We start from the raw sequence: 21,683 nt of genomic DNA, 5'->3' as shown, positions 1-21,683 counted from the left end.
TAGACAAGGCACCTGGCCCGGATGGCATGCATCCTCGGGTCCTAAGGGAATTAAGTTCAGTTATAGATAAACCCCTTTCCCTTTATCTTATCTTTTGTGACTCTCTTTCAGCTGGCAGAGTGCCAGTGGATTGGCGTACAGCCCACGTTTTCCCATTATTTAAGAAGGGTAAAAAATCAGATCCAGGAAATTATAGATCTGTAAGCTTAACATCAGTTGTATGCAAACTATTTGAGGGGTTACTAAGAGATACTATACATGACTTAATAGTAGAAAATAATCTTATTTCTCAGCATCAACATGGGTTTACTAAAGACAGGTCCTGTTTGACTAACATGCTCAGCTTTTATGAGGTAGTGGACGCTAATGTGGATATTTGGAATGCTGTAGACGTGATATATTTGGACTTTGCAAAGGCCTTCGACACTGTTCCCAACAAAAGTCTAGTGCAAAAGTTGAGGGTGCAAGGACTGGGGAAGAGTCTGTGTGCATGGATAGGGAACTGGCTAATGGACAGAAAACAAAGAGTTGTGGTCAATGGATCATACTCAAAGTGGGAGACTGTTAGCAGTGGGGTCCCACAGTGGTCCGTACTGTGTCCAGTGCTCTTCAATTTATTTATGAATGACCTAGTAGATGCAGTAGTGAGCAATGTTGCTATTTTTGCAGATGATACAAAATTGTGCAGAATCATCAACTCTCAGGAAGATGGGGACATATTGCAACAGGATCTGGATAGGGTGGCTATATGGGCGCATAAATGGCAGATGAAATTCTATGTTGAAAAATGTAAAGTCATACATTTTGGTCGTACCAATGGTCTAGCACCATACAAAATAAATGGAATACAGTTGGGGACATCAAACTTGGAGAAGGACTTAGGAGTACTCATCGACAACAAGTTAAATAATCATACTCAATGCCAAGCCGCTGCAGCTAAAGCTAACAAAATTTTGGGATGCATTAAAAGGGAAATAAAAACTTGAGATGCTAGCATAATATTGCCCCTGTTTAAGTCTCTAGTAAGGCCACATCTGGAATATGGAATTCAGTTCTGGGCACCACATTACAGGAAATATATTGCAGTTTTAGAGAAGGTGCAGAGACGAGCAACAAAATTGATACGTGGGATGGAAGGTCTCATTTACCAAGAAAGGTTAGATAAACTGGGTTTGTTTATTTAGTATAGAGAAAAGAAGCCTTAGAGGGGATCTAATTAACATGTATAAATACATCAGAGGGCAATATAAAAGTGTGGCGGATGAGCTTTTTGTCCCTAGGCTTTCTCAAAGGACTAGGGACATGATTTGCGCATGGAGGAAAAACTTTCTAGCCATTTATTTAGAAAAGGGTTCTTTACAGTAAGAGTGATTAAGATGTGGAATGCATTGCCACAGGAAGTAGTTATGGCAAACTCTATACCTGCATTTAAAGGGGGCTTAGATGCTTTCCTTGTGTTGAAAGACATCCATGGCTACAATTACTAGGTAATGCCTGATGATGTTGATCCAGGGATTTTATCTGATTGCCATCTGGAGTTGGGAAGGAATTTTTTTCCCTTTTGGGGCTTAGGCCCGGTTCACATTAGCGTTCGCTGTCCGGATTCGGCTGATCGGATCTGGACCATATACTGTACAAATGGAACGTACGTTCCACATAGCAATGCAAAGTCTATGCGGACGTTCACACGCGTCCGTTCCGTACGGAACGGAGCCGGATCGGATCCGGACTCCGGACACTTTTCCAACATGCGCTATTTTTTGGGTCCGGATCATCCGGCCCACGCACCCGGACCGGAGCCGGACCGGAGCCTGACTGCACCATGCGCTCATAGAAACCAATGGGAAACGGAAAGCACAGAACACACTAGCTATAAAAACAGGATGTTCTACCCCACTTCCTATGCGTTGTCTATGGTACTGGCGGCCATTTTGGATGTGGACACATGGGCCCAGCATTTCTAAAGTGGAGCAGCAGTGATTTTGTGCTGGAGCTGTTTGACAGTATGTCGGAGGTGGAGGTGAGGCCATACACAGCGGAGGACCTGATTCTACTGGTGCAGCACATACCTGCCCTATGGGACAAGGGGGACAAAGACCACAGCAATGTGAGGCTTTGCAGAAGGCTGTGGCAGAATATAGCCAAATTGTACGTGGAGGGTTTTGAAAACCTGAACCGCAAACAACAAACGGCAGAGGGTATGTTGACTACAAGTGTTGTTTTGGGGGGCTTGTGGCTTTTCATATGTGTTTTGTTTGATTGTGATGTATTCCACTTTTGCTATTGATGTGTGTCACCACCTGTATCCCATCTGTGCCGTGTCCCACCCACCTGTGCCGTGTCCCACCCACCTGTGCCATGGCCTACCCACCTGTGTCCCACCCACCTGTGCCGTGGCCTACCCACCTGTGCCGTGGCCTACCCACCTGTGTCCCACCCACCTGTGCCGTGGCCTACCCACCTGTGCCGTGGCCTACCCACCTGTGTCCCACCCACCACCTGTGCCGTGGCCTACCCACCTGTGCCGTGGCCTACCCACCTGTGCTGTGGCCTACCCACCTGTGCCGTGTCCCACCCACCTGTGCCATGGCCTACCCACCTGTGCCGTGGCCTACCCACCTGTGTCCCACCCACCTGTGCCGTGGCCTACCCACCTGTGCCGTGGCCTACCCACCTGTGTCCCACCCACCTGTGCCGTGGCCTACCCACCTGTGCTGTGGCCTACCCACCTGTGTCCCACCCACCTGTGCCGTGGCCTACCCACCTGTGCCATGGCCTAACCACCTGTGTCCCACCCACCTGTGCCGTGGCCTACCCACCTGTGCCATGGCCTACCCACCTGTGCCCCACCCACCTGTGCCGTGGCCTACCCACCTGTGCCGTGGCCTACCCACCTGTGTCCCACCCACCTGTGCCGTGGCCTACCCACCTGTGCCGTGGCCTACCCACCTGTGTCCCACCCACCTGTGCCGTGGCCTAACCACCTTTGCCGTGGCCTACCCACCTGTGTCCCACCCACCTGTGCCGTGGTCTACCCACCTGTGCCGTGGCCTACCCACCTGTGTCCCACCCACCACCTGTGCCGTGGCCTACCCACCTGTGCCGTGGCCTACCCACCTGTGTCCCACCCACCTGTGCCATGGCCTACCCACCTGTGTCCCACCCACCTGTGCCGTGGTCCACCCACCTGTGCCGTGGCCTACCCACCTGTGTCCCACCCACCTGTGCTGTGGCCTACTCACCTGTGCCGTGGCCTACCCACCTGTGTCCCACCCACCTGTGCCGTGGCCTACCCACCTGTGTCCCACCCACCTGTGCCATGGCCTACCCACCTGTGCCGTGGCCTACCCACCTGTGTCCCACCCACCACCTGTGCCGTGGCCTACCCACCTGTGCAGTGGCCTACCCACCTGTGTCCCACCCACCTGTGCCGTGGCCTACCCACCTGTTGCCCTGCCAACTGTGGCCCTGCCACACCCTTGTAGCATGCGTGTCTGGGCCGCAAGTGCAATCCTGTGGCCAAGACACACATGCTCTGAGCGCAAACAACATCCAGATGGACCAATGAAAAATGTAAACCAAATTTTTATTGCACATTTTACAAAATTTAAAAATATTATAGTAAAAACTGTTAAAAAGTAACAAATGTTAATAAATGGTAAAAACTAACAAACTACAGTAAAAACAAAACAGTATTCAGGGTCGTCCTGGCGGGGTATAGAAATAGTTTTTCAGTAGGTCCCTGTTGCGGAGGGACACTGCCCTTGGCCTGGTGGCATACTTCCTCAACGGCAGTAGTGGAAGCACATTTGGGGGTTCCGGAGTGTCATTTTCCTCCTGGTGCACAAAGTTGTGGAGGATGCACGCTGCCTTCACCACGTCGACTGCGTTGGACGGCTTCAACAGCATCGGCGTGTGGAACACCCTCCACTTTGACACCAGGATCCCAAATGTGCATTCCACCATTCTCCGAGCTCGGCTCAAACGAAGTGGAGCTGCCTGGCATCAAGGCCCCTGTCTGGGTACGGCCGCATAACATGGTTGGACAAGCCGAAGGCCTGGTCCCCCACAAACACATAGGGGTAGGCCGGTGCCCTTGTCCAAGGCCAGGGTCTGTCACCAGGGAGATGCAGTCTGCCTTGCTCCATCCGCTGGCAAAGGGCCGTACGCTGGAAGATTCCAGAGTCATTGGAACTTCCGTACGACCCCACATCCACATAGACAGACAAAGTTGTAGTCCGCATCGGCCACTGCTATTAGCACAATGCTAAAGTATTTTTTATAATTAAAATAATGGCTGCCACTCCCCACGGGTTTCTGAATCCGAATGTGCTTGCCGTCCAGCGCGCCAACACAATTTGGAAACTTGCACTGGGTCCAGAAGCGCTGGGCGATCTCCTGCCATTTCTGGGTGTCTGGCACTGGCATATATGTGGACCTCAGTCTTCGCCAAATGATCCTTGAGGTCCTCACAACGATTCCTGATACCGTGCTCTTCCCAATGCGAAAAGTGACATGTAGCGATGCATAAGTTTGTCCAGTTGAGCTGTACCTACAAGAGAAATAATCAAAATCAATTTTTTATGTCTTTGCAGGTGAAAAGTACAAGACACGCTGGCGCAGTATTTGGGACGCCTATGTCAAATTTCTGCAGCGCAAAGCAGAGGAAGAAAGAAGTGGCAGTGGGTCCTCCAAAAAAAAAGATTACCAATTCGCCCAACAATTGACGTTCCTAAATGAAAGCGTGGAACCGAGAGAGTAAGTACCACTATTGTGACCAAGAACTGAGAAGGCATTGTATATGACGTTGACAGATAACTACCATGACTTTGATTAAGTATTGACAAAACAGGCCTCAATTCACAGGGCTTTATCAAACATTTATCGAACACTTTCTCAAACGTTTGCTAATTTTACCTAATGTCGTTTGATAAAGTGTTTGATAAATGTATGACAAAGCTCTGTGAATTTAGGCCACATTGTATGTGAAGTTGTTTGGCAAACCAATATATTGTTTTTATCATCGAAAGGACTCAAGACAATTTTGAGGAACAAGAGGAGGCAGAGGCACAGTACACCAGCGAGGACTATGATGATAAGACGAGGGATGCCACATTTGTCCCAGAGAGAAGGAGGAGGAGGCGTCAGTCATTAAGTTATGTGGGAGACGTGGACCCGACTGACCTGGAGTTGGGGGAAGACATGGAAGATGAGGTGGCAGGAGCTAGTGCCCCAGCTCCTAGTGATGAAGCTCCTCAAGCTCCTACGACCCAAGAAGAAGAAAAACAACAAACGGCAGAGGACACTCGGGCACAACCGCCACGCAGGGCAACCCCTACGCAAGGCAGAGGTAGGGGTGATGAAGCTACCCCCCCACTGAGGCACTGATTGGCCCCTGTCCACCCTCCAACCAGAAGGGAGACCGAAGCTGAGATGTCCGGTGCTGTCTCAGGACTTCTCGGCATTCTACAGAGCCACGAGGCACTAATCACCAGGCAGCTGCAGGATGGGGACAGGGGACATTTAATAGAACAGTATAAGAGACACATCGACTCACTTCAAAGTGAGCTACAATCGGTGCATGGACACTACCGGGAAGAAATTAAATTGATGCACGAGGTGCACCAGGCACAGTTTGAACAGCTGCGTGTGGAACATCATCAAGCGGTGGCACAGCTGCAGCAGATGATGCAGCAGATGCATCAGCAAAGTAGTGAACTCTTGAAACTGCAGGCACACCCGTCATTCCACACAGTCATGTCTCTTTTGCCGTTCTTAGAAAAGGTGCCAAGCAACAACATGATGGCATGCCATTCAAGTATGCTCGATGCTATAAAACAACACATGGAGACGCCATTGATCCTACCGCCAACATTTAGACACTCTCATTGGTGCCCCCCTGGCAATCTTCATCCCAGTCGTACACTGGCTTCAGAGGCAGTCAATACACACCGCTGCTGTCAGGGTCCAGCACCTCCACGACCAGCACCCAAGACAGTCCAGAGTTCCAGGCAGCACCTCCCATGTTCCCAAGTGCTGTGGACCCTAACATTTGACCAAATTTCCTCTTGTTCCTGGACATGGTCCTCTGAATCCCTCTGAACTTTGGAGGAAGGAGACCAGCACAGGGCTTTTGCCAAAACGTTTCCCTGCCCCGTCTCAATCAACCAAGGTTCATAGGGGTTCCGATGACCATGTCCAATTACTTAGGTTTTTAAAGTGCTTTAAACTTAGGGCCTGGTGTCCCCGAAAGACACCTTGGGCAGTTATGCCCTGCACCTCTGCACAAGCTATGCCCTGCACCTCTGCCGTTTGTTGTTGTTCCACACTCTGTAGTTGTTCCTCACCCTTGCAAGTGATCCTTGGAACCTTGGACGAAGGAGATCTGGACATGGAAGAGGCAAGCCTTTTCCGGCCCTGTCTCCTTCATCCAAGGTTTAGAGGACAGCGTGCAAGTGGATAGGTTTTTAAAGTACTTAAATTTAGGGCCTGGTGTCCCCCAAAGACACTATACCTGGGTCACAAGAGTGCCTTTCGGGCAGCTATGCCCTGCACCTCTGCACAAGCTATGCCTAGCCCTGCACCTCTGCCGTTTGTTGTTCTTGTTCCTCACTCTCTAGTTGTTCCTCACCCTTGCAAGTGATCCTTGGAACCTTGGACGAAGGAGACCTGGACATGGAAGAGGCAAGCCTTTTCTGGCCCAGTCTCCTTCATCCAAGGTTCAGAGGACCGCGTGCAAGTGGTTGGATTTTTAAAGTACTTAAATTTAGGGCCTGGTGTCCCCCCAAAGACACTATACCTGGGTCACAATAGTGCCTTTCGGGCAGCTATGCCCTGCACCTCTGCACAAGTTAGGTCCTGCACCTCTGCCGTTTGTTGTTCTTGTTCCTCACTCTCTAGTTGTTCCTCACCCTTGCACGTGACCCTTGGAACCTTGGGCGAAGTAGACCTGGACATGGATGAGGCAAGCCTTTTCCGGCCCTGTCTCCTTCATCCAAGGTTCAGAGGACCGCGTGCAAGTGGTTAGGTTTTTAAAGTACTTACATTTAGGGCCTGGTGTCCCCCCAAAGACACTATACCTGGGTCACAAGAGTGCCTTTCGGGCAGCTATGCCCTGCACCTCTGCACAAGTTAGGTCCCGCACCTCTGCCGTTTGTTGTTCTTGTTCCTCACTCTCTAGTTGTTCCTCACCCTTGCACGTGACCCTTGGAACCTTGGACGAAGGAGACCTGGACATGGATGAGGCAAGCCTTTTCTGGCCGTGTCTCCTTCATCCAAGGTTCAGAGGACCGCGTGCAAGTGGTTAGGTTTTTAAAGTATTTAAATTTAGAACCTTGGAGACCTGGACTTGGAAGAGCCAAGCCTTTTCCTGCCCTGGCTCCTTCATCCAAGGTTCAGAGGACCGCGTGCAAGTGGTTAAATTACTTAACATTAGGGCCTGGTGTCCCCCAAAGACACTATACCTGGGTCACAAGAGTGCAAATGTCATACAAATGTTATTTATATTTTGTCTTCCATGTTGGAAGAATGTTTCCATGTTGGAAAGGTTTTTTTTCAACACCTTGTTTATTACATACCTCAGCGTGATCAGTAGTTGTTCTTGTGGTGTGACTGCTCTCCTGAACGTGGTATCCTTCTTCCGTAGGTCATCCTTCACCATCTCCAAGAGGGTATCAAACCTGACAGGAGATGGAAAGGAAGAAGCTGTAAAGTTTGCTGTGGGACAAGGTGTTGGGTGGAGGATGGGGGAGGTGTGTTTAGGGGTTTGTGTGTTTTGTGAAGGGTGGGGCTGGTGTGTTTAGCTAGGTATACAGGGGTGTGGGGGTGAGGGTGGGTTGTTTTAGCTAGGTATACAGGGGTGAGGTGTTGTGGGGTGTTTAGGGATGGTGTGTTTAGGTCTGGATACTTACAGGGGTATGGACATCCGGGTATAGCTGTAGAACTTCTCTGGGTGTCGTCTCAGGTCCCGGGAGAGGGTCTGGAACTCTCCCTTCCTCTGCCTCCTGGCTAGTAGAGGATGCACCCACCATCTCCTGCGAGGAGCACGCCTTCTCCCCACATAGTAGTATGTAAACACCAAAAAGGAGAGTATTCCCAGATCAAAGGTGTACAAAACCACTGGATCCACGGTCCAAACTGCAGTCTCTGTAGACAAGGATGATCTGCACACGTCAAGCTCTCTCCAACAATGACCCCAGCGCTTCTGCTGACCTCCCAGACCCCTGGAATTTATATAGTGTGTTATCTTTTTAAAAAGACGGAATCCGCATGGCAGCCGTATTCATACCGGACAGAATACGCATGCAAACGGAGCGGATGCGGACCGGATCCTGATCGGATCCGGATCTGAACCGTACGGTTCCAATCCGGTCCGCATCCAGTCCAACCATCCGGTCCGTTTGTCAAGAAACGCAAGTGTGAACGGGGCCTAATTGGACCATGTTGGATTGAACTGGACAGAGATCACACCGATAACATCAGTCTTTCCAGCCCCTAGTCTTACAAGCTAAGAAGAGGGGGGGGGGGATCCAGGAGGGAGAGAAACACTGTATGTGTCTTATCTATGTTGCAGAGAGCATTCCTACAGACTTTGTTTTTAATGGACCATAAAGAGTTTCATGAACAGGGGCAATAAATCTTTTTTGGGACCAGGGGCCCTTGACCTTTTACTAGATCAAAGCAGCTGCCTCTGTTGCCTGGTGGATAATCCGTCTCTGCTTAACCCCCACAATGTACAATTCTCTGACCAACTTTACATGCTATTTCCCCACAGCTGTTTTCTTTGGAGAATTATTACATACAGTTGTTTTTATTCTGTGGACTCATTAGCCATTTCAAGACACCACTGAACTTTGCATTGCAGTGCCGTTTCAGCTATGGCACTAGCTCTTGCTAAAACTTTGTGCAATACATCAACCTATCTATATTTTACTCTGGACTGCATGCGCACTTTGAAAAGGTAATATTTTTTTCTCTAACTGCAGGAGAGTGATTGATTGTATGAGAGTGAATGTGAGTGTACATGGCCAATTACTAGCAGGATCCTGGTAACTTTACTTTGTTCTCATTTTTAAGCTTTTCAGAATGATTATGTGTTTTGAATAAATTATTAAATTACTAGATCGCTTTACTGTTTATTGCATCAGTAGTGCATTCCAGTTTTATGTATATTTGTTTACATTTTAATAGTGGGGAATTACTATTCTGGTTTGAAGAAGAATGAGATTTTAATTCCAATTCACCACGGATTCAGGCGCAACGCTGATACCTATGATGTAAAAATGAGTTAAGACACGGAAGCATGATGTAAAAATGAGACAAAGAAGCATGACATAACAAGCAAATTATTGAAATACACACACAGCAAAACTATAAATAAGAACAGTTGAGTTGACCAATACATTGCCAGTGCCTCACATTCCTTTAGAATTTTTGCAAGATGGACGTTTATTAAACAAGTAATTAATATAGTTAATGAGACAAAGAAGCATGACATAACAAGCAAATTATTGAAATACATACACAGCAAAACTATAAATAAGAACAGTTGAGTTGACCAATACATTGCCAGTGCCTCACATTCCTTTAGAATTTTTGCAAAATGGACGTTTATTAAACAAGTAATTCATATAGTTAATTACATAGATATGGAGTACATGTAAAAGTGCTCACCCCATGGTTTTTAGCAGAAATACACTTAAAGAGACTCCGTACCAAAAATTTCATCCGGTTTTCTTCCATCCTACAAGTTCCAAAATCTATTCTAATGTGCTCTGGCTTACTGCAGCATGTTCTACTATCACCATCTCTGTAATAAATCAACTTATCTCTCTCTTCTCAGACTTGTCAGCCTGTGTCTGGAAGGCTGCCAAGTTCTTCAGTGTTGTGGTTCTGTGATGCATCTCCCCCCTCCAGGCCCCTCTCTGCACACTGCCTGTGTGTTATTTAGATTAGTGCAGCTTCTCTCTGCTCTATTATCTTTTACAAGCTGGATAAATCCTCCTCTGAGCTGGCTGGGCTTTCACATACTGAGGAATTACATACAGGCAGAGCTGTCTGCACTCTGCAGGAAGAAACAGCCTGACACTTCAGTGGAAGATAGCTGCAGGGGGAAAGAAACACACAAATGATCTCTTGAGATTAAAAAGGAAGGGTGTATACAGCCTGCTTGTGTATGAATGTATTTTCTATGTGTGGACATACTGTACATCAACCTACTTCCTGTTTTGGTGGCCATTTTGTTTGTTTACAAACAAACTTTTTAAAACGGTTTTTAACCACTTTTAATGCGGCGGGGAGCGGCGAAATTGTGTCAGAGGGTAATAGGAGATGTCCCCTAACACACTGGTATGTTAACTTTTGTGTGATTTTAACAATACAGATTCTCTTTAAGGAAAAATTGTTGTTTTAAAGAAATAATTAGCGCAAATAGGATGTTTAATAAACATCCATTTTGCCAAAATTAATTTGCAGTTAAAAAAGATTCTTAAAGGGGTACTTACCTCAATAGAGGAAAGTCTCTGGATAATCCAGAGGCTTCACCCATCATCTCCACCGGTCCATTCCAGTGCTGTGTCCTCTGTAAAACTGTTGACAAGCCCCTGTTGATGGTTTGCACATGTGCAGTAGCATGGACCTGATTGGGCTTGACTTTTTCCACCAAAGCCCAAGCAGGTCTATGTTGCGTCACATGCGCAATCCATCTGTGCCTGCGCAGCAGCAAGGACCGGATTGGGCTCAGATTTTTCCACCAAGGCCTGAGATGGTTTGTGCTATTGTGCAGGTGTAGTGCGGCTGTGCTCAATCCCATGTGCAAATTTTGGAGGACACAGCACTCAAACTGCGTGGTAGAGGGAGACAAGGTAAGCTTCTGGAGGATCCAGAGGCTTCCCTCTCCCGAGGTAAGTTTCTACATTTTACTTTGGAAAACTGTTCAGGTTTGCTTGGAAGAAATTGTTAAAACCATAGAACTTGAGTCCATAAAAACATAGCTCACGCACATCTAATTACAATGCTATGTCACACATTGTTTAAGGTATTTGTTGTTTGAAAAGACACATTTGGTAATTTACAGAATGATATTAATAATGATATTTATACCACTAAAATACTCAAAATACTACTTATAATTTTTGCAAGTAGCTTATAAAAAATATATGATACAAAAGTAGCCCTTACATATGTATTATTATTAAAAATCATAATCTACTAACAAAATTCTAAGATAACAAAAAAAAATAAATATATATATATTCTTACCTAGTTGTAGAATCATGGCCATGATAAGTATCCACAACATGCAGCCCATATTTTAAAGATTTGTTTCTATTTTGTTTTAATAGCTATTTTCAACACATATATGAATTCTGCTACAAGAAGGCAAATTGTAGCTTTAAGGTTGTTTCCTCACAAAAATGTCAATCCATTTGTGTCCTTGTTGCTTTCTTATGTTATGAAGAGACGTGCTTTTGTAAAGTTGTTTTTTATGTGAGAGGGGAAACAACATGACAGCTGCTAAATCTCATTGGAATAAACCATTCTCTGCTGGATTCCAGCTTTTACCCTCTAGCTCTAATAAGCAACAAAACCTAAAGCCGATTAACCGATTCATGCATGAACACTTAGCAACACATCCATAGTTACAACATGGCAAGTGTTTAAACCTGGAAACTGAACTGTACTGTAGACCGTAAAATAAAGAAATAATTAAAATTTTATTTTTTTGTTCTTCAAAAAATAGTTTAGGAATATAAGTGAATCAAGCTAAAATGTTTCTATTTTTTAATAAACACATTTCCCTAAGTTGTTCTACCAATCTTCAATGTATTTACACAGTACATCTTCAGTATTATTATTATTTTATTTCGCACCAGCATATTCGATGGCACTGTACAGAGTAAGAAACAAAATAATAATACAGACAATGGCCTACACAAAATATCTTTGGTACACGATACAGAATTGGTAGACATCGTAATTACAGTAACAAATGTAACATAATGATCAAAATGTACAGTGAATTGCAAGTAGTGTTGGGGGAACAGTGTTCGCCACTGTTCGGGTTCTGCAGAACATCACCCTGTTCGGGTGATGTTCGAGTTCGGCCGAACACCTGATGGTGCTCGGCCAAACCGTTCGGCCGCATGGCCGAACTAAGAGCGCATGGCCGAACGTTCCCCGAACGTTCGGCTAGCGCTGTGATTGGCCGAACGGGTCACGTGGTTCGGACCCGAACGCGCTCTGATTGGCCGAACGGTCACGTCGTTCGGGTAAATAAATACCCGAACCACGTCATATCTCCGCCATTTCTCTGTGGGTTTAGCTTTGGGTAGGCAGGCAGGGTAGTTCGCTCTCCAGCCACGCTAGCCAGGGTCCCCCCCAGTCATTGTGTGTCGCTGCTGGGAACAGTAGTACACCGCTCGCTCAGCCACACTATATATAGTATTGTTTACTGCCACTGTGTACCTCGCTCAGCCACACTATATATAGCATTGTGTTTACTGCCACTCTGTGTACACGGCTCAGCCAGACTATATAGCATTGTGTGTACTGCCACTGTGTACCTCGCTCAGCCACGCTATATATAGCATTGTGTTTACTGCCACTCTGTGTACACCGCTCAGCCAGACTATATAGCATTGTGTGTACTGCCACTCTGTGTACACGGCTCAGCCAGACTATATAGCATTGTGTGTACTGCCACTCTGTGTACACCGCTCAGCCAGACTATATAGCATTGTGTGTACTGCCACTCTGTGTACACCGCTCAGCCAGACTATATAGCATTGTGTGTACTGCCACTCTGTGTACACCGCTCAGCCAGACTATATAGCATTGTTTACTGCCACTCTGTGTACACAGCTCAGCCAGACTATATAGCATTGTTTACTGCCACTCTGTGTACACCGCTCAGCCAGACTATATAGCATTGTGTGTACTGCCACTCTGTGTACACCGCTCAGCCAGACTATATAGCATTGCGTACTCTGCCAGTCAGTGTGTATATTGCTGGGATCAGTAATACTCCACTCACCGCCAACCACTATATGAGCTCACCATGAGTTCCTCAGAGACCTCCGCTGTGAGCAGCACTCCCAACAACAGCAACAGCCAACGCCCCACGCAAGCTATAACATCCACCCCAGCAGCCAGTGGTCAGCAGCAGCCCTCCCCGGAGGAGAACGTTGTGTCCATCGGTCCGTCGCCAGAGCGATTAATGAGGGCTGCCATTGAGGAGATGATGGGGCCTGATGTGGAGGAGGAGGTCTGGCTCAGGCCAGCATCCCAAGTTAATGTTGAGGACGATGAGGGGTCTGTGTCTGGGGATGTTGGGGTGGCAGAGGTGGTGGGTGGGTCAGACTCAGGAGAAGAGTTGTATGATGAGGATGATGATCGGGACCATCTGTATGTGCCTCAGAGTCCGACCCCGGAAAACATGTTGTATCGTGTGTTTAGGTACTAAAATCTGCGTTCCCACTTCCCAGTACTGCCCGCAGTGCCCGGGTCCACGGATCCATATAATTTTTTGGGCAGCACTATCAAACTGTGGTACTATGAGTGAGTTGCCATGGTCCTTCTGTGCTGCCTGTCACACTCACCGTCTGTCTGCAGATGGATTGTTCAACACAGCTACGCCATCTGACATGTAGTCCTGGACCTTGACCATCTTCTCCAGGTGATTGGTGTTGGAGGACGTGGAACTGCCCGATTGCTGTTCTGTGGGCTGCTGCATGGGTGTCAGAAAATGTTCCCACTCCAAGGACACTGCCAATACCATTCCCTTTTCGGCACTAGCAGCAGCTTGTGTTCTTTGCTGCCCTCCTGGTCCTCCTGGGTTTGCTGAAGTCAGTCTGTCGGCGTACAACTGGCTAGAGAAGGAGGAGGATGTCATGACCCTGCAGCGTTCACCTACTCCTATCAACCCCTATCTAACAACTCCTCCCTCCCACACTCTCATCATAGCTATGGCCAACCCACACATTCCAACAACCTTAACATAACTCTACATAAGCACGACGCTAACTACTTCTTGTTGGAATGATACTTTATTGTACCGGCCACAGCTTTTTTACTCCCCAAGGACAACAAAAAATTGTAATAAAGCATACATAATCATTTATAACATTTCCATAACACATTTCCATAACCATATATAAATAACACAACTTATAAAGTAAAACAACATCTTCATAACCTCAGTAAACTTCATCCCCTTGCTAGCACCTGGATCGAGGGGTCCCCAACCAACAACTCCCTGCATGAAACCAATAACCCCCAGCCGCGCTATGGGCTCGGGGGTCCTCCGGGCTTACATGCCTCACTTTTTCCAAGCCTTCCGCCAGCTTTTGGCCTCCAAAAACCTCCGTTTACCCCTCAATCCTTCACTAACCACTTCCGCTAGCAAGGGGACAACCGCCACAAACAGGCCTGCCGTGACACCTTACTGCAGGCCTGTCCGCCACAGCTCCACCGCAAATTCGATCTTTTCCTGCAGTAGCAGGTTGAATAGGTCGATCCCGACACCATTCAGATGGACCCCGTCGCTCCTGAAATACATGCGCTTCCCTTCCAGAATTGCGTGCCGCGCCACCAGGCCCCCTTGCGATCGTACAAATTTTTAAACCGCTCTATTGACCTTTATCCGCACCTTATTGATTGCGCGCTGATCCCGCGCATATCTCCAATGAAATCTTGGGACTATTTCCGACCATACTATGCGTACGTCCGGAACCGCGGCTCTCATCGCAGCAATGACCGAAGTCATCGACTTGATGAGCAATCTCAACGGCGTGTTCCCCAGATCATTTCCACCCGCATGAATTACGATCACCCCCGGTGCCGGGTCGCTTTGCAACTTGCGATAGAATAATGTCAGCATCTCCTCCCATTGCAATCCACGCACACCTGCCCAAAATAGCTTCACCTGACTCGTGTTGAAGCCTAATTGGACACCGCTGCGCCTGACCTCGGCCCTCCTTTCCGCCCAGTATAGAAAGGAATGGCCCAATAACCATACGACACATTGCTGGGAAGTGGCTGAAATGAAACAATTACACTATATTAAACACAGCAACACCCCCTCTATGTAACAAGAGTATTTTTTTTTTTTTTTTTTTTTTTATACATAACCACATCTGCATCAACACAAACCACAAACATCTTTTAAAACCCCTGCACTGAAACCCTCTACGCCACCAGCCTCTGTACCCTATGCGGCCTCACATATAGCATGAACCGATTAGACCTCCATCGCCCAATCCTCTGCACCATTGTTTTTGACAGACCAAGGCGCACCGCCTCGGTCGCCGCTCCAATCCTGAATGAGTGCGATCCGTACTCGTTCTGCTGAAACCCCATCCGTACCAAACACTTCCTCAATACTGCTTGGAATTGGAATCGAGTTAGCGGCGAACCATTCTTATGCACCAGCAATTTACTCCCCCCGGTCGGGCAAACCTTAGCAAACACCTGCAAAGCCTGCACCGGACAAGTCATACAACCTGAAAGCGGGAACAATTCCAACGCTGCCCCCTTACCCTGCTGATCCGTTTTTGACGATCATACTATCACCGCCAAGGCCCCATCCTGTAGGAAAACATCCCCAACATCGAGGCCCCCAACCCTTTCCTTGCTTTTACTTACCAGCTCACCAACACGCAGGGCTGCGTAGAATGCTAATGAAAAGGCTAACCAAAACAGCAAAACCTCAAAATCCGAATTGCACACTCCACCCAAGGCCCCAAACAAACCTTTTAGCAGCTCCCACGTTATCGGGCGCCTTACATCCTGCTTCTTAAGTCCCCTCCTCCACCCCTTCAGTGCCTGTCTCACTGCAAAAAATTTTGTGAAGTCCTCCCATCCCATTAATTTAGCCAAAAAGGATAATGCTGCCATTTTCTTGTCAATCATCGAAGGGGATTCCTGGTTCTCAAAGCACTGTCCCACTATCCACACTAGGAGGTCGTGTCTGCCCTCGACTGAATCCTGAAAACCCAGATCTGCCCTCCACTGGAACCATGCCTGCCATACCTTATTGTAGCTCCGCCAAGTCGCAGGTGCCATCGACCTCTGGATCCATGTCCATAACCCACCTAAAGCATCTTCCACAGATGTCCTGGGCACGTCTCTCCCTCCTCCCTGGCTCCCGACGCAAGTTCCCTGAAGCAGATCCACTGGAAACGAGATAAAGCATCCGCTATCTCGTTATACCTTCCCGGAATGTGCACTGAACGGAAATTAATATTCAAACGTAGGCACAACAAAACAAAATGCCGCAGTAACTTCAGCACGGGCTACGATGAGGAGGACAACGAATTGATCGCAGCCACCACCGACATGTTATCTGATCTAAACAGAACCGATCGATCCCTTAGCCGCGTACCCCAAAGTTCCACTGCTACAACCACCGGGAATAATTCCAGGAAGGCCAGATTACTCATAAACTCTATACCCACCCAATCCTCAGACCAGGCCTCAGCATACCATCTGCCCTCAAAATAAGCCCCGAATCCCAGGGACCCTGACGCATCTGTGAACAATTGCAAGAACTCACCTTCAGCCGGCATGTCCATCCAGTAAGCGAGACCATTAAATTCCAGCAGAAATTTTTCCCACACCGCCAGATCAGCCCTAAGTTCTGCTGTGATTCGAATGTGGTGGTGCGGTACCAGCACTCCCGCAGTGGCCAATGATAATCGACGCGAAAAAACTCGGCCCATGGGTATCACCCTACAAGCAAAATTCAATTTGCCCAGTAGTGACTGCATCTGCACCAGCATAACTTTTTTTAGACTTCCCCACCATCCTGACACACTGCTGCAAGTCCCAGAGCTTGTCCTCAGGCAGCCGACATACTCGCTGAACTGAGTCAATTTCAATGCCCAAAAACTTCAGGACCGTGTCCGGCCCCTCCGTCTTTTCAGCCGCGGTGGGCACTCCGAATTCACGAACGATCCTGCCGACTTCCACTAACAGCAATTCACACCACCGCGATTGAGCTGGCGAGACCCAGAAAAAATCATCCAGGTAGTGCGTGACTGCCTGGTAACCCGTGCTCTCCCGCACCACCCATTCCAGAAAGGAGCTAAAAGTCTCGAAAAAGGCACATGAGATCGAACAACCCATGGGTAATGCCCTATCTACGTAAAACCCCCCTTCAAAATAGCAGCCCAGTAACCTCATACTCTCCGGATGTACCGGAAGCAGTCGAAAGGCGGACTCTATGCCAGTTTTTGCCATCAGGGCCCCCGTTCCTGCCTCCCTGACCATCCCTAACGCCTTGTCGAAAGATGCATAATGTACGGATGACAGTTCCTTAGCTATCCCGTCATTCACCGACCCCCCTTTCGGGAATGACAAGTGATGAATGAGCCGAAATTTGCCAACTTCCTTCTTTGGGACTACGCCCAAAGGCGAAAGTATCAGGTCTGGCCAGGGCTCTGAGGGAAAGGGGCCTGACATTCTCCCCAACTGCACCTCCTTCGCAAGTTTTTCCCGCACCACTCCAGGATGTTCCCTTGCTGACTTCAAATTCTTTTTGGATGCCGACCTGAATTTAGTCGTGGACGGTATCCGAAAACCTTCCCTGAACCCCTCCCTCAACAATTGAGCAGCTCGTACGTTCTCATAACGTTCGAGCCACGGGAGCATAGCCTCTAAATTCACTGGAGTCGTCCCTTTTTCCAGGGCCATCTCCCTGCTTTCTGAAACTACCCCCTTTTCCTTTCTTGTAGCACCTTGCTGCTGCGTGACTCCCTCCACAAGCGGTGCACTCGTGCTTAAACTTGCAGGATGCTCCAAACTTGCAGAAAGAGTCATTGAAGGCCCAGCAGGTACCCTTTCTGCCTCCCCCTCCAGCTGCCCCCCCACTTGAAGGGGCTGCGCTGCTCGGAAACGACGACTGAGGACCCGTGTTGCTATACACTCCCCCTTTTGAATTCATAACTCTTAGCCAAATGGCTATGTCTTTATGATGCCAGTCCAGCTCCGGCTGGACCGACATCCTCTGACGAAACTGCTCATCATATCTTAGCCATGCCATGCCCCCATACGTGCGATGCGCCTCCCAGATCGCGTCCAAATAGCAAAACAAGGGGGTACATTTTTCCGGAGCCTTCTCCCCCACTACACTGCCCAAGATTGCAAACGCTTGCAACCAATTCCCGAACGTGCGGGGAATCAGCCGAAAACGCCGCCTGTCCTCTTCCTCCTCCTTCCTGTGCTCCTTTCCCTTGACCCACCGATCTATGTTAAATCTTTCCAAAGGGAGCAACGTGAAAATGTCCACGTACTCCCTCTTCCAAATCTTTTCTTTTACTTCTCCTTTGAGGTGAGCCCCCAAAGGCCCCTCATAACAAGTATACGAATGACCCTTCGCAAAATCTGAAATAGGAACTCTCTTTTCCTTATCCGCGCTCCCCTCAGCCACCGGCTGTACTGATAGTACTAAATCAGCGGAGGGGCCCGCATCAGGCTCAGAGCTCGAACCCCTTGAAATTAAATCCCCCGTGGGGGCATTGCCCCAAACCCCGCTCACATCCACTGCCTGCTCACCCCCACCCGCTGCCGCTAGTGTGGGCTCTAAACGATCCAATAGTGCCCGCACCCCCTCTATGAAACCCCTTAAAGTAGCCCCACTCGTCCCCAGCCCGGACAAATGAACAGCTTGTGGTACATTTGTAATTGTCTCACCTGAAGGATGCGCGGGGGTATCACGTCCGCCATCCGGAGGTCGACTTCCCAGCGCGTTGGCTGCCTCTGGATCTCGTCGCTGCCATGGCCCAGACGGGGGTATAGAAGAGGTAGAAGCTCCTTCTGTTCCCGCTCCGACCGTGTTCGCTGCAAGGGAAAGACATGGGCCCGAGTATCATGTGATGGACCCCCTGCTCCAGCTGCCGGGCCTACCTGCCATCCTGCCCCGAACCCACCGCCCCCACTGCTGGCCACTGCTGTGCGGGACCCGAAAACATCGGGCCCCCCGCCGCTGTGCCCGCGCCCTGTCTCATCCCCCCCATGTCTCCCTGTGAGTGCTGCAACCCTCCCCCCCTCACCCACCCAGCTCCGCCACTGCCAGCCAGCGGCGCGGACGCCATTTGCCAGCCCCCTGAGGGGGGTGTGGGAATCAGTCCACCAGGGGAACCTAGGCCCTGATTTCCTGAACTGCTGCTCTGCCACTGCGTGCTGGGGACTCCCCCCCTCTCCTCCTGCCCCCCACTTGCTGCTGTGCTGGCCTTGACCTGATCCAGCAAGGCCTGCACACTCCCAGCCACGTCCTCCCGTGGCCTGGTCGCTGCCGTGACCTGCATCGGGGCCCCCTTTTTCGCTGCTCCCTTGCCTCCCCTCTTCTTACCCCCCCCTTCTTCTTCTTAGCTGCCGCTTTCTGTGTCCCCCCCTTTCCTCCTGCCTCAGGCCCTGGGAGAGACCCGGCACCTCCCCTCCCCCCCGGGGCAACACTTACCCCACCGTTGCTTGGGCCGGCCTGGCCGGATGTCTCCTCCGCACCGGCCGTCCGTGCTCTGGCTGTTGGGGGAGAGGGAGAGAGCCTGTCCGTGGGTCTCCTCGTCCGCTTAGGCCGCCCCTCCTGAGCCTGCCCTGGGTCCCCTGAACCTCCGGCCGCCGGGACAGCTGCAAGCAGCTGCTGCAGCCATCCCTCTCCTCTCCTGGCAGCTTCCTCGCTGAGGACTCTGGGCAGTTGCTGCGTCTCCCGGTCTGCCATCCTGTCTCCTGGGGCCTATCTAAGAGCAGCAGAGGTGAACAGACGTTCCTCTCGCTGCTACGCTGGAGGCTAACTGCCGTTAGCCTCTGCCCTCCCCCTAAGCTTCCTGGCGCCCTCCCCCCGCTGCCCAATCAGCTCAAACCCTGCTCCTCCACCAACCACGCCTACTCCCACATTTAACCCTGTGTGGGTTCGTTGGGAACCCGCAGAGGGTCATGGTGCTGCTGTGATGAAGCACAGCGCCCCGCTATCTCCTCTCTAAAGTCTCCATCCTCAAGGGCCTGCTGGAATTGTTCCATTTTTGACCTGTCTGACACTTTCTTCAATCAGTTTTTTAACATTGTGTTTGTATAAACTGGGTATAAACCCAGTAATTGGTGTTGTCCAGATTCCAGAATAATGAATAATAATGAATAGTGAATAATGCGCGGGCCGCGTTCAATGCAGTCTAGCATGAATTGAGCCATGTGTGCCAGAGAGTCCTGCCAGACTCCTCTGTCTTCATGTTCTTGTGAGCGTTGTGATTGTTGTGATGCACCATATTCGTCACCAGCATCACTTTCTTCCTCTTCTGCTGTCCATTCCCGCTAAATTGTGGAAGTCCAACGTGCACCGCTCTGTCCCTCGGCAGTGGGGGCATCCAATTTCTGCTCCAACTCCAGCTGTTCCTCGTCTTGTTCTTTGTCATAGCTGGGACCAGCGTTTCCTGAGGCAGGTTGCCTGATGTTGGTATCATCACGCTGATCGTTTTCATCTTCAGAATCCCCCACTTGCATCATGCCAGCGGTTTCCATCTTCAACATTGATTTCTTCAGTAAACACAGCAGTGGTATTGTAATGCTGACTGTAGAGTTGTCACTGCTCAGTCACGCAACGTGGATTGCTCAAAATTTTGGAGGACTTGGCAGAGATCCAACATGGTGGCCCAATCAGATCCACAGAAGCTTGGTAGCTAGCTGCTGGAATGCGCCTCGGCACTTCGCAAAAGCGTGCTAGCATGTGCAGCGTAGAATTCCAGCGCGTAGGGAGGGACATCACCCAGCGAGCGATGGTGCGCTAGATTAAAGCGCTCCTGCATCTCTTGGTGAGTCCTTCAGAAGCGGTACTGGACTTTTAATAATGTTTTTTTTTTTTCCTTCAACAGAAGATCTGCCACGTTGGAGTGAGGAGGACGCCACCGACCCCGACACCAAGCTGAACCCCGGCGAACTCCAAGCAGAGGATCTTCAGGAACCCTCAAGGCTTTGAGCAAGGTGAGGAGGATCAGCAGTCCCGACGAGACCTCTCCTCATATGCGACTGAGTGCAGTGGAGCTCCCCAGAACAACCTCTCAGTTGTCACTGGTCACTTTGTCACTTTGTCACTTTGTCACTTGTCACTTTGTCACTTGTCACTTTGTCATTTTGTCACTTTGTCACTTGTCACTTTGTCACTTGTCACTTTGTCATTTTGTCACTTTGTCACTTGTCACTTTGTCACTTGTCACTTGTCACTTTGTCACTTGTCACTTGTCACTTTGTCATTTTGTCACTTTGTCATTTTGTCACTTTGTCACTTTGTCACTGGTCACTTTCTCACTTTTCACTTGGTCACTTGTCACTTGGTCACTTGTCCAGATGATCTCGGTACACCTCCTGCGATTCAAATTCCTGCACACATTGCTCTGGGATTTGGGTGTGATGAATGATGCATCTAACTGGCCACCGGAGGCAATTAAGGCCTTCAAAACATTGAAAGCAGCTTTCTGTTCCGCCCCCATTTTGCGTCATGTTGAGTTGTTGACGTCATGTTCATCCTCGGCCTCGCCTTGCATTTCAGTGCGAGGTGCATTTTCCACAGAAAAAGGTTGTGAATCCGGGCACAACATTTGTGGCTGTTCCATTGACCTTTCACAGGTAGAAGATTGTGGGGGTGGGCATGTGCAGCGTAGAATTCCAGCGCGTAGGGAGGGACATCACCCAGCGAGCGA

At 49.2% G+C, this 21,683-nt stretch overlaps 1 protein-coding gene across 1 annotated transcript in view; it reads right to left on the bottom strand.

The window, feature by feature from the left end:
- NRN1L (neuritin 1 like) overlaps window positions 1-11,556 on the bottom strand; it is a 194,147-nt gene extending 182,591 nt beyond the window's left edge. The window contains exon 1 of the mRNA XM_068259672.1: window positions 11,260-11,556. Within this exon, the coding sequence (XP_068115773.1) occupies window positions 11,260-11,308 (49 nt within the window). The 5' untranslated portion in view covers window positions 11,309-11,556. The remainder of the gene's footprint in view (window positions 1-11,259) is intronic.
- Window positions 11,557-21,683: the final 10,127 nt, after the last annotated feature.

This window comes from Hyperolius riggenbachi, chromosome 11 (assembly GCF_040937935.1).
Source record: "Hyperolius riggenbachi isolate aHypRig1 chromosome 11, aHypRig1.pri, whole genome shotgun sequence".
In the NCBI taxonomy this organism is placed as follows: Eukaryota; Metazoa; Chordata; class Amphibia; order Anura; family Hyperoliidae; genus Hyperolius; species Hyperolius riggenbachi.
The sequence above is the reverse complement of the archived record's forward strand: the minus strand, read 5'-3'. Positions and strand labels throughout refer to the sequence as shown.